The sequence below is a fragment of the Phoxinus phoxinus genome, assembly GCF_949152265.1.
Source record: "Phoxinus phoxinus genome assembly, chromosome: 22".
Lineage (NCBI taxonomy): Eukaryota > Metazoa > Chordata > Actinopteri > Cypriniformes > Leuciscidae > Phoxinus > Phoxinus phoxinus.
Window position 1 is genome coordinate 12985434 of NC_136897.1, and position 13815 is coordinate 12999248.

General features: G+C 36.0%; 2 protein-coding genes and 1 long non-coding RNA gene across 4 annotated transcripts in view; 1 reads left to right on the forward strand and 2 right to left on the reverse strand.

The window, feature by feature from the left end:
* Window positions 1–13815, forward strand: part of mcf2l2 (MCF.2 cell line derived transforming sequence-like 2) — an 81827-nt gene that overhangs the window by 47410 nt on the left and 20602 nt on the right. The window contains 4 exon segments of the mRNA XM_079597206.1: window positions 9357–9423; window positions 10645–10760; window positions 12255–12324; window positions 12416–12508. Of these exon segments, the coding sequence (XP_079453332.1) occupies window positions 9357–9423; window positions 10645–10760; window positions 12255–12324; window positions 12416–12508 (346 nt within the window).
* b3gnt5a (UDP-GlcNAc:betaGal beta-1,3-N-acetylglucosaminyltransferase 5a) lies at window positions 1610–8909 on the reverse strand. 2 transcript variants are annotated; one of them, XR_013795867.1, is made up of 3 exons: window positions 8758–8909; window positions 5004–6564; window positions 1610–4888 (listed from the first exon to the last, which is right to left on the reverse strand). XR_013795867.1 is itself a non-coding variant. In XM_079597242.1 (2 exons), exon 2 carries the CDS (start codon window positions 6281–6283, stop codon window positions 5144–5146), a length of 1140 nt encoding a protein of 379 aa, XP_079453368.1. In that variant the 5' UTR covers window positions 6284–6564; window positions 8758–8881; the 3' UTR covers window positions 1610–5143. The 2 variants fall into 2 exon arrangements, 1 of the variants encoding a protein (XP_079453368.1); XM_079597242.1 differs by having other exon boundaries at window positions 1610–6564; window positions 8758–8881.
* The window catches only part of LOC306990423, a 598642-nt gene continuing 586436 nt past the window's right edge, over window positions 1610–13815 (reverse strand). Inside the window, exon 2 of the long non-coding RNA XR_013795868.1 lies at window positions 1610–4668. This is a non-coding gene — a long non-coding RNA (uncharacterized lncRNA). The remainder of the gene's footprint in view (window positions 4669–13815) is intronic.

Below are 13815 nucleotides of genomic sequence, written 5' to 3' on the forward strand. Positions count from 1 at the left end.
AGGGCAGACAAGCTAAACAAGATAACAAGGGGGTGTGGTTAATAGGAAACACCTGGGATGACTAATGAACCTAACTGGGAACTACTAAACATGAAACAAGACAGAAATACAGACTAGACTTGTGACACATATAAAACGCTGCTGCCAGGCATGAACATATCACACCATTTCTTTGGTCAATACCATGGCTTCCGTTTATTCAGAATCCATTTTAAAGTACTTTGAATTGTATACAAATCCCATAATGGCCTCTGACTAAAATGCATGGCAGATATGTTGGTAGAATACAAACCAAATGTGACCCTGGATCACAAAACCAGTCACAAGTCGCACTGGCACATTTGTGACAATAGCCAACAATACATTGTATGGGTCAAAATGATCGATTTTTCTTTTATGCCAAAAATCATGAGGATATTAAGTAAAGATCATGTTTCATGAAGACATTTAGTAAATTTCCTACCATAAATATATATAACATTTATTTTTGTGAGTGAATGCAGCACAATCGTGAACATAAATGGACAACTTTAAAGGCGATTTTCTCAATCATTTTGATTTTTTCAGAATCCCTATTTTCAAATAGTTGTATCTCGGCCAAATATTGTCATATGCTAACAAACCGTACATCAATGGAACGCTCAGGTTCAAACGCAAGGGTAAATTCAAACCGAGTTAGAGTTTAGCTATTGTGCCACACAAGCTTCCAGAGCTTGCCAGATGTGCCTTATCGGTATAGATTCCTTTCAGTGCAGAGTAAATATACAATATACAGTCTTGATATACAACACTGATGAGCATAATCGGTTTTGATGAGAGAAATAAAACTATACAAATGCAGATTAGAACCCAGAACCTTGGACACGCTTGGCGAAAGTTCTACCACTGGACCATTAAAGTACACGATAAATAGACGTATTTATTCACACGAAAATTCTCGCCACTGACAACATGTATTACATCTCATTAACGTCAAATTAAACCCCATGTAAGCGATTATTGCATCGTAATGTTATTGTACATATATCTGATTTAACATTGTATTACCAACCCCCAACCCACCCATCCCACCCAGTTTTTAAAACAAAGTTACGCCACTGGTTTTACTGCATTTCCTCTGGAAGAAGAAGTGATGAAATTACACCCACATCCTCTTCTTTATACAGTTGGCTGACACTCAAAAATATCATGCATTGTGTTCATTTTCTAGGAATTAACTGGTGGTGTAATACTGCAATGCAGGAACAAGCGGTACTCTCTTACTCTACCAACCTTGTAGCCATAGCAACCCCTTTACATCTGGTTAAGTTATTCTCTTTTAAGACATTCACAATTTGATCTGTGAGACTCCAGCTAGAGTTTACCAGCCATATCTGAACACTTTTAAATCCTACACTTTTTTTATCGTTTTCAAGGAATACCTTCTCCTTAATGATGTTCTTATAGTAACAACAACTTTAATAGTCAATTAGATATGATTGGAGTTGTTTTATTGCATTAAAATAAAAATAATATGAACTTAGACATTTTTATTTATATTTGCCCATAATGAGTACATTCCTGTATATTTAAGTCTGTGTTTTTGAGTAAACTACAACGCCATCAAAAAGACAGATATTAGTGTTTAATGTTTTACATTTGGTTATGTTACATGTCAATGAGTTCCTTTAGTGCCAGAGTGTCACGGGTGGCTGTTGCAAAGAAGCGCATGAGGAAGGAGAATTCCAGGAAATAGTTAGAATGGAATTAATCAATAATAGCAAAATACATGAAACAACCTTTAAACAGTTATGAGACAGGACAAAGAACTGAACAAAACAGGGCGTACTTTATTCCAGAACAAAATGAGGGAATTAATGAGTTAATTAAGGATCAACATGTGAACTGATTGAAACTGACACAGAATAGAAACTAGGTCAAGACAGGCACAAACAAAACACGCTCCTGACACATAGCATGCAAGTGCATTGAACAAAGAAGAAATGACTTGTTGCTGACATTAGTACAGCTGCTTCTCATTGAGCTAAGAAACATACAATACCTTAAAAACATGTTGTGTTTTCGGCGCGAGGGCGGTACAACCTTAGCCTGGGTTTCCCCATGCTGCCTTGCGCGCAGCACGATTTTATTCACGCTGCTAGGCAGTCTGGATTTCATGGACCAGATTTTCGCCTCAGCGAGGGGACCAATCACAGAACGGGGAGGGAGCAGCAAGACGATGACGTTTGTTAAATAAGAGATCAAAGTGCTCTTGCACTTGCACAAAATGTCTATGCGACACACCGAAGCAGTTTGTTTATATCAACATGTGCACTGCAGATTTACCTTCTACCCTCATGTTTGTCTTGCACAAATGGAAATAGTCGCTGACCGCCATCGTGTACACATAAATCTATGACCCATCGTCTTCTTCCTCGTCTAATTTTTGTCGCTCTAGATACGTCATCTGGTATAATTGAAACAATTGGCTATGAGCTACGTACAGGCGCATTTGATAGACATTCGTAGAAGCTTTTTTTACCTTGGTCGAACATTATTAAAGTTAGAGCTTATTTAGATACCAGCCGAATGGCGATAATGGATTCGAATGTTGTATCTTGTAAATTACCCCACTAATAATGCCCGGAATGGTACCAAACTTCTACAGTAGTACAAATAGGTTCTGTACTCATAAAACGAGGCATTGTAAAGCTTGTAAGTACATAATGAGTTTATTTAAATAACACTTGCCTGACGGCTTATGCTACCGCTAAACCATGACATCGAGGTCATTTTTGTGATTTGGGAAAAGCCCGTAAAAGTCCTGGCAGAAAGCGATGCATAAGGATGTAGTGTAACGACGCCCAGTTCCAGGAATGCACAATTTTTTTGTTGGTAGTACCAGTTTGCAACAATTATTAGTTAACACTAAGTTGTCAACACTTCGGAAAAAATACCAAAAAAAAATTTATATACCCAAAAACTTTTTCAGCAACACCGGGTGAGACTTTTGCGGGCTTCACAAAAGTGACCTCGACGTCCGGGTTAGCAGTAGCATATAAGCCGTCAGGCAAGTGTTATTTAAATAAACTCCTGATGTACTTACAAACTTTACAATGCCTTGTTTTATGAGTACAGAACCTATATGTACTACTGTAGAAGTTTGGTACCATTGATTCCAGGCATTATTAGTGGGGTAATTTACGGGTTACAGCATTCAGAGTTTCTTTAGCTCATTAGAATTAAGTAATTTAAACAAGCAGCAAACATCTATATTTTTTGGCATTATTTGTGCAAAGACTAAAGCAAATTGAAGCATCTCATTCTTCTTGTAGAAACAACTTATTTACAAATCTTATTATTCTCAATGGAGATTCTCCTTATATTCTGTGATACAGTAATTTCACATTTACAGTGTCAAGAATAGTTTTGCATGAGAATTGAGGGTAAATTGTCATTATAATATCAATATGCAATCAATCTCAATGCACTTTATCTTTTACCAGTAGCACCATTTTATATCATCTGTTCATTAAAATGCCCTCTTGATGTTTAAAAGCTTTAAGCAGAAGCATATGACAATTTCGACATGAAAGATATGTAGTTTTTATTTCCGTAAAAAGTTTAAAAAGCTAGTTTTATAATAACATGCCACAGTGAAACATCTTCTCTCACAGTATCTTGTCTCCCATTATCGATGGTGCAATGCATAGAAACTGAAACTGAGCACTATAGATCTCATAAAAACATGTCTAAGCCTATTTTACCTTACCAAGAAAAGTGAAATGGCCATTATTAGCACCATACATTTTATTTTTGCCTATTGAAATTATTTGAATGATGATAAAACAGAAAATATTAATTTGATTTAATATTAATTGTTTTTTGGTATTAATATTTTCATTTAATTTTATTATCAATTTTCTTCTATCCTAGTTTTCTCATTTTTTGTAATTCTTATTCCCAGTAAATCTTATTTAAAACCGATTTAAAAAAATTATGCATTTAAAAAAAAGACAAAATAAATAAATAAAAATAACCATGAACTATACACACTGCTTAAATAATATATCATAATTTATCTCGCATTTCTATGGAAGCTTGTTTCCACCACAGAATAAAAAACAAAAAAAGGTAATCACATTTCTGACTTTTTTTCCTCACAATTACGAGTTTACATCCCATGATATAAAGTCGCAATTGTGTGTTATAAAGTCAGAATTGCGTAATATAAAGTCGCAATTCTATGTTATAAAGTCAGAATTGCGTGATATAAAGTCGCAATTGCGAGTTATAAAGTCAGAATTGCGTGATATAAAGTCGCAATTGCGAGTTATAAAGTCAGAATTGCGTGATATAAAGTCGCAATTGCGAGTTATAAAGTCAGAATTGCATGATATAAAAAGCAATTGTGTGTTATAAAGTCATAATTGCGTGATATAAAGTCTCAATTGTATGTTATAAAGTCAGAATTGCGTGATATAAAGTCAGAATTGCGTGATATAAAGTCGCAATTGTGTGTTATATAGTCAGAATTCCGTGATATAAAGTCAGAATTGCGTGATATAAAGTCACAATTGTGTTATAATGTCAGAATTGTGAGATATAAACTCGCAATTCTGAGGAAAAAAGTTAGCCTTTTCATAACACGCAAATGTGAGTTTATATCTCGCAATTCTGACTTTATAACTGAGCAAAAATAACGTTTATATGTAAACTCGCAATCATGAGATAAAAAGTTGCAATTATCATTTAAAATGTTTTATTCTGTGGCGGAAACAAGCTTCCATAAATTGCAGAGGTGAGAGAACTTTCTTTTCTTTTTTTTACTATGGCAATTTATGTGGAAAAAAATATGAATGGTTTTAAAACATTTATATAAATTATCTTCAAAATAATTAAATATGAGCTTGACAGGTTTTGTGAGGTTCATATCATGTTCGTGTTCTATCCAATTCCCGCTCTTTCACCATGGGATTGTTACATTGTACAAAAAAAAAGTAAAAAAAACAAATAAAAACAACAAAAAAACAGAAGTGCTAAACAAATGCTTAGGGCGCATAGCATTTATCTTTATTAGGAAATGTCACAACATTTAAAGCTAAAGTAAACAGCAACAAAAAAAAATGAAATACTGCTTGGACTTGATGAAGCTCACAGCGCATCATGTAAATGCTCCCATGCATGCATACGTGTTTGTAAAGTACGGCTTACAAAGCAGCATCATTTTCACAGCTGTGCAATACAGTTTCCCCACCAATCCAGACGAAATGCCTTCTACCTCTGGCGAGGTTGCAACCTTCCACAGATACCTGATATCGTCCTCGTGTCCATGAGAAGTGATCATTTTTTCATAGATGCACGGGTGATAGGGTGTTTTCCCCTCCCCCGAGAAGTAAACATGTTCCTGAGGCGAGACGCCCGCTGCAATGGCACAGACGCCCATGAAGACATCATCGATGTGCATCGAGGCGTTAAGAGACAGCATGGCCTGATAGATTTTGGCTGCCACGTCGCCAGAGACCACGTACCCTGCCCCGGCGGTGTAATCTGGGTAAGAGGACCACTGGTACATGTCAAAAGGCATGTAGTACTTGCTGTCCCTGCGGCGAATGGGAGGAGCCCCCCTGTGCACATGCCCGACCCAGAGATTGCGCACGTTCCGTCTTCTGAGGTCCTGAAGGTGGCGCACCAGATTGGGCATGTGAATGAAGACGTCGTCGTCCGCGGTCATGAGGAAGCGCGCATGGGCGCAGTTCTCATGCGTCCAGTGGAACTGAAGCAGCAGTTTCAAAGTGAGGTTGTGGAATGTGTCAAGGAAATCCTGCTGAACCAGGTCACCATGGTTCACATGTTCCTTCTGCAAGTCTTTCAAGAGTGACTTGTTAGTGAGCGCATCTGGGTTAGCTCCCATAGCGAACACCACCTTCACGATAACACCCAGCTCGCGACTTACGTAGGACTCGTCACCCCAAGTGGAGCGGATGGCCTGCCGCCTCTTGAAGTTTCCCGGAGAGGACTTCACGAAGAGGAGGAGCAGCACGTCTTTGTCCTTACAAACGTCCCTGTTGTTAAGCAAATATGGGAAACTTCCAAACCTGGCGGCTTCCTCCGGGCTGACGCTGAGGCTCTTGTTGATGAAGGCGTAGCTGTTGATCAGGTAGCGGTAGGAGTACGACTTGACGTGGCTCACGACATGGTGGTCCACGTGTTCCCAGCAGACCATGAGGATTGACATGACACAGCACATCGAGACGAGCTGTAGAAAATGCCATTTTTTCACCCTTCTGCAATTTATCAACATCCTGCTAAAGCTGCGAACACACTCAAAACCCTCTCTCGTCAAGTCCAATAATGCAATCCAGATGTTCTGCTTTCAATGATCTTCCAGCTATGAGTTTGCCTGAGTTCCATCGTAGTCATCTCACTGTTTTTAGATGTCTTGGCCAAACAGAAGCATTACCCCCGAACATTTTCCTTTTTGTGCCTTTTTTTCTTACACTTCTTTTTACAAAAAATGTCTCCCGTTATTTTCTTTCGAAGTGAAGACAATCCACTGTATTGCATTAATGCCGCATTTGTATTCTGTAAAGAAAGAATAATTATTATTTCAAAAGGATGCAGGGATTGCATATACTTATGATTTACAGTAAGCCACTGTAATAAAGCTTTACTGTTTATACAGATAACTTCATTAAATTGCCTGTTGGTTGTCTGCATAGAATTTGTGTAGATGATCTGTCATGTTTTACTTGTGTTAATAATAATACAAACACATAAATAGTTCATTAACAATAAATTATGTACACATTTAATTATATTTAAACTACTTCACAACCATTCAAATAAATTGGGGCCGGTATGAAATGTTTATGTTTTTGAAAGAAGTCTATTAGATTCTCACCAAGGTTGCATTTATTTGGTTTTTAAGTATTATTACAATTTAAAATAACTGTTTTCTATTTGAATATATTTGAAAATTGTATGTATTCCTGTGAAACAAAGCTGAATTTTTAGCATCATCCAAATTGTTCTAATATGGTAATTTGGTGCTCAAGAAACATTTGTTCTTGTTATTATTATTATTATTATTATCAGTTTACATGCTTAACTGTTTCATATTTTTGTGGAAACTTGTGGAGGATTTTTTGATAAATAGAAAGTTCAAAAGAACTTGATTTGAAATAGAAATATTGTGTACTAAATTAAGTCTTTATTGTCTTTTGATCAATTTAAATACTCCCTAGCTGAATAAAATTATTAATATAAAAAATCGTACAGGCCCCATACTTTTGAATGGTTGTGTAGAAATATTATTAAAATATTTGGTTACACTTTACAATAAGGTTTTATTAGTTAACTACTTTAGTTAACATGAACTAAGAATGAACAATACCTCAACAGCATTTAATCCTACTTCATTTCAATGTTTACTTATACATAATTAAAATCAGTAAGTTGTATTCGCTAACATTAGATAATGCACTGTGAACTAACAATAAACGGCAGTATTTTTATTAACTAACATGAACAAAAAAGGAATAGATACTGTAACAAATGTATTGTTCTGTTTGTTCATGGTAGTTAACACATGAACTAATGTTAACAAATAGACTTTATTGCAAAGTGTTACTGAATATTTGATCACTGGTTCAATGCGTCTTTTGCCTATTTTTTCCTTTTAAAATCACGGCACCTTGCTTTCAAAACAACATTCCTGTCTAACAAATGCTGTCTGTTTACACCATTTGTTGCGAGAGCTCATTCAAAACCTTGAGGGGGACTCGCCGAATCGATCTTGTGAATGAAAGCATTCGTCGACTCAGCGCAACGTTGAATAAAAGAAGGCTTTAAACCACCGAACGCGCTGATCTGCTGAGTGCTGTACAAAACATTCACGACCACTGAAAAGAACATTACAGCAGCAAATCTACTCAAAGGCAGGACGCGCCAACAATGAAAACTCATAATGTCACACACCCAAAACTCTTGCGAGCCTGGAGCAGCGGGGGATCGTCTGTCAAACTGGATCACCTGCTCACACCAGCCGGCCTGTGCAATTATTTACTTTACGTAGTCTACATGACTGTCCACCCCATTTGTTTTTTCTTCATTTTGATCCAAACTTGCTTTCAAATAAAAATGCATTACAGCTCTTTTTCCGCAATCAAGGATTACAAACAACAGTAAAGTTATACATTAAAAAAATATCATTCATGTCGATTTCAACACATTTCTGTTTTTTCCTGTATGATAGTAATTGAAACTAGTTTCTTCACTCTAACGGTCACCACCTTCTCATTCTCACATGTGAATTCATTCAATCATGACCTGTTCAACTTCTCTTTTTAATACATTTGTCCACGTTTACTCGTCTTAAAAAGTTTTCCCCAGTGCTCACAATCTGTAAAAGTATTTCTCGGATGTAACATTTTAGCATGACTTGAATTTTTCTCACAGGTTAAATGTCATTAAAAAATAATCGAGAATACTCCCAAAGTGACTCCCTAAGCAAAACACCCTAAGCAAAGGTTAATTTTAATAGATAATAATCACACTTGTTTAAAGGGCTTGGCGTTCTCATTCGTGTTTACCGTATGTCAAACTCAATACTCAAACTCCACAGTTACAGTGTAAATTTAGCATGAGGTCTCTAAGGCTTGACATACCAATGGAAAAAAAAACATTGTGGGTTAGAAGTTAAATATTTTTAGTTGTTTTCTAGAAGAACTATGGACAGAAACTATAATGAACTCAAAATATATATATACGACTTACCATTGAGAGCGTGGCCCATCCATGATGTAGCAAATATGCAAAAAGTCTTTGTTTTAAAGCCCTGGGCTTCAGTCGTATTGTTACAGCGGTATTGAAAGCAGAAGTGTGGAGCTACTGGTGGAGCACTTGAGCGGGAGTGTTTCTTGATGGGTGGGAGGGGGGAAAGTACATCCCTCTTTTTAAACATTGGCTAACTTTATCATATGAACAAACTGTGAAAAGAGACATCATGGAATTTGGGTCATCTGATTCACATAAGCAAGGCTGGACCTCAGCACAATAAATGTGATTCATTGGCCTTGGTCTGTGTTAGAGGAGAATTATAAGACAAAATGAGATCTGATACCTAGAGAGTCATTTATAGCACCAAGCATTTTAAGGGAATTAACTAAATGTGTCAACGTTTGATTTTAGATGGAACTGCCTTTATCAGACATTTTTAGCTTTTTTTTTTTTGCTGTGAAAACAATTATTTGACCAATCTTCCCTTTCTGAGAGCCCTGTTCATAGTTCAGCTTCCATAAAAAATCCTCTCGTCACACCGATCTCCTGACCTTTGTATGACCGAATACTGACGTATTTTTCATCTTTCTTAACAGTCACATAATGAACGAATTGATTGAGACGGAGAGGCTGTACGTGGAAGAGCTGCAGAGCATCATAGAGGTACATGCATGAGGAAATAAGAAAGGAAAGTGGAAATTATCTTGTTGCAAGTTGTCTAAACATATCAAAAGTTTAATTTTTTTTTAAAGAAATTAATACTTTAAAACTTAATCAAAAGTGACATTAAAGGTATTAACAAAATATTTTTATTTCAAATAAAAACTGTTATTTGGAACTTTCTATTCATTAAAAATACCTAAAAAAAAAAAGCATCACGGTTTCCACAAGATTATTAAGCAGCACAACTCTTTTCAGCATTGATAATAATAAGAAATGTTTCTTGAGCAGAAAATCGGCATATAAGAATGATTTCTGAAGGATCATGTGACTCTGAAGACTGAAGTAATGATGCTGATGCATAAGATGCTTCTTTATCTTTACCACATCATCTTACTGACCCCAACTTATAAACGGACGTGAAACTTAACCCCTTAAGCGGCACCCCCTTTTTTTAAATAGACATGAAAATGCACATTCCGAACTTAAATGGTTGTAATTCAAGAATGCTTTGGAATATAGATGTAAGATTGGTCTGGTTTTAAAGAAGACATTTGACAGATTTTTGTTGATAAATTTAAAGGAAGTTAAACAGAAAAAAAGTTTTAGAAGTTTGAGTTTATGAATGTACAATGTAAAAAAATTAATTATTCATATTTTATATAAAATATATATTTTCAAAACCTGGAGGACTCTAAAAATGCAAACAAATCAAAGCCAAAAATCTGAACAAGTTGTGTTTCAAATTGTACTTTTTCACTAGTTGACATTACTGCCCATATAAGGGCGCCTCCATTTCCATATGTTGTTTGAGTGATCTGAACCATTATTTTTACAATTTTCAAAAGTTTGGCAGATTTTAAAATGAATTTAACCTCTAAGAAACACAAAAAGAACACGTATGTGTATTACAGCTCGCTGCCACATCACAAATGGTGAATCTATTATTTTTTTCTTTATATTTAAAACATTTTCAGACCTTTTTTCTAAAACGATTCAATGGATGCTATCTTTTGAACTGTTGGCATGAAAACAAACTGAGGTTTCTACCATTCTTTCATGATTTTTCATGTTCATCACTATTTCAAAATAAAGACCTCTTATAAATAAAAAAATAATTTGCTAAGAACATAAGCGTGCAAATAATGTGAATGTTGTATGTGGGGAAGTGAAATGTGTGACCGTTTTGGTGCTTGTGTTTATTTGTGTGTCTTTGTCCTGCAGGGATATGCCGCTGCACTGGATGACCCCGAACTGATCTACTTGATACCACCGTCTTTGGAAAGCAAGAAGGAAGTTCTCTTCGGCAATCTGCCAGAAATCTATGAATTTCACCAGAAGTAAGGAAACTGATTAAAGATTAAGGACATGGTATTGGATTTCCAGCTGGGCACAACAGGTCAGTTAGGTAGCTAGTGTGTTGCCTGTCCAAGATGATCTGCCAGTTTGAACCGAAACCAGTTGCCATGTTCCACAACACAGAAAACAGCTTGAGCTGGATTTTCCAGCACCCTTTTCCATGAACCAGACCCTCCCCCAATGTGCTCCCACATTCCTGGAATGGCTTTTAGGACAACTGGTTAGGTTAGTTTCTTTTCAACTGGTTAGGTTAGCGCTGATATTTCCCTATATTGTTTGATTGTAAATTCCAAACCAACAAAAAAAGGAACCATCACTTTTTCTTCTTCTTCTTTTTATGTATAACGAGTGTAAGAGAAACAACAGTGTGTCTGGGTTGGGAGTGGGGATTGTGATATTGGATTGTAAAGTCATTGTTGCTAATAATCAATAGGGATTACCCGGCCCGTTGTTCGGCTGGCCTCATGCTAGCGATTATTTTTCTAGAGTTCATTGTCTCCCACATGGCATCGAGTTACAGCAAAGTCCAGGAATAACAATAAAAGCCCCCCCCCCCTCGAACGGTGTTGTGTGCCTCCCCATATGTGTTGCCCCAGCACCTGTTTCTACTGCGTCAGTCAGGTGGAGATACACGACGCCCGTCATTCTCAGCTGTAGCCTTGGTTTTGTGCTTTTAGAGTCATTGAAACACAAGCCTGTCATCATGCCAGTAATGAAAATTCTACGAAGGCTTTTGTGTTTGTTGTTGATATTGGACGTTCTGTATTGATTTGTTTGACAGGGATAACATGTATATAGGTTTTACTTAAATAATCATACAGAGAGATCACCCAAAAAGGAAAATTCTGTCATTTATTCACCCTCGTGTTGTTCCCCACCTTTCTGATGTTTTTATTTTGTGCAAAATAAACAATGTTAATGCTATTCTTTCCCATACAATGAAAGTGAATGGTGACCAAAAAAATGAGACTTTTTTATTCTTTTGTTCAAAAATTATTATTATTTTTTTTTAATGTTATTTCATTCAAAATATATATATTTATTTTATGTTAACTCACTAAACATCAGTTTCACAAACAAAGCTAGACAATGGAAACATGAGGGCTATTTATAAACAAAGACTAAACAGTTAACAAGACAAATCTGAAAGTAATCAACACAAAAAAACAATAAGAACATGACACATGAACCAAGGGAACCAATCAGAACCTATGGTGCTTCTTTGTGATATTTGGAGCAGTGAGAACTTTATGCCCTCATTGCTTTTCATTGAAAGAAAAAGTCTAATTTGTTTAGAAAAAACATGACTGTACACTCAGATATATAACAACATTGGTGCTCTGATCTGATCTGATTTTTTTTTTTTTTTTTTTTTTTTTTTAACCCATCTCATGGTTTCACTACCCGTTGACCTTTCGTTCCATTACCTCATTTATTTTGTGACTGTACTCATTTTTGCCATCATGTTTTGACAGGACATTTCTTAAAGAGCTGGAAAATTCTGCCGAAAAGCCAGAGTTGGTAGGGATATGCTTTCTGAAGCGGGTGAGTGACATCATAGAGATGTTGTTGGAGATACAGTACAACTACAGTATGTGAAATCGGATCCTAACGCTTGTCATTTGCTGTCTTACAGAAGGAAGAGTTACAGATTTATGAGAAATATTGTCAGAATAAGCCACGCTCTGAGGCTCTGTGGCGGCAGTGTGGGGACAGTATGTTCTTTCAGGTGATGCCTATATATATACATTATACAAAAGTTTGGGGTCGGTAAAATTTGCTTTGTTTTTGAAAGAAGTCCCTTATGCTTGCTGACCGAGGCTGCATTTATTTGATCAAAAATGCAGTTAAAACAGTAACATTGTGAAATATTATTATAATTTAAATATAATCTATTTATACTGTGAATGCAAAGCTGGTTTCTGCATCATTACTCCAGTCTTCAGTGTCACATGATCCTTCTGATATGATTCTAATGTGCTGATTTGATGATCAAGAAACATTTTGTATTATTATTTTGTTGTTATTATCACTACTTAATGTTCATTATTTTGCTGCTTAATGTTTTTTTTGGAAAGTTATTTCCATTTTTACAGGATTCGTTGAAGTATAGGAAGCATTTTTTTATATTGGAATCTTTTGAGACAATGTAAAAAATTAGAATAATCTTTACTGTCACTTTGTCCTGGCTGAATAAAAGTGTTTATTTCTTTAAAAAAAAAAAAACAATCCTGACCCCAAACTTGTGTGTAATGTTAGATATTTGGATATTTGTAAATGTTACTTCCTTAGGAGAAAAGTACTAGTTCCCTTTTAGATGGTAAAATAGTTTTTAACCCTCACTCCAGTTTCACACATATTCCATTTGCATGCAGAGCATTGTTGTATGCGGTGCAGGTGCAGCACGCGCTGTAGTGCTTTCACATATGCTCACAACTGATCTGCGGCTGTACCACAAACACATTTGCTCACTATTTGCATTTCAAATCCAGAAGCTATCAGCAACTTTTATTTCAAAAAAGTTTTGTCAGCATTGCGATTCTCTTTGTACACATATACACTCTTCAATAGGACGTATTCACGTTTAAACACAATTTAAACAACGTATTATTCGATGCATTACTTCTATATAGATTATATATTAAGTTGCTCAAGCAAGTGGTAAAATGTAACCACGTACAGCAGACTCATACATTTTTCTTTTGCATAATTTACATCTTTATACAATCTTGCATGTCACAAACAACTTGTTTTTCCACCTCCACGAATGAGACGAGTGTCGTTCATTATGTCGCCTTGTTGAAGTAAATTGTAGTTTGCCTTGCTTTACCTCGGTCTTAAAGTAAAAAGATGACTGTGAAAAAATAGCAGTATTTAATTAAATGCATTTATGGTGAGATTACTAAATTTTATTGAATTAAATGCATTTATGATGAAATTACTAAATTTTCATGTCGATTGCTGCGCTGCTGTATACGCACCGCTCCTGGAACGGATCGCCAGACCGCATCCCAAAAATACGCACTGCAAACGGAG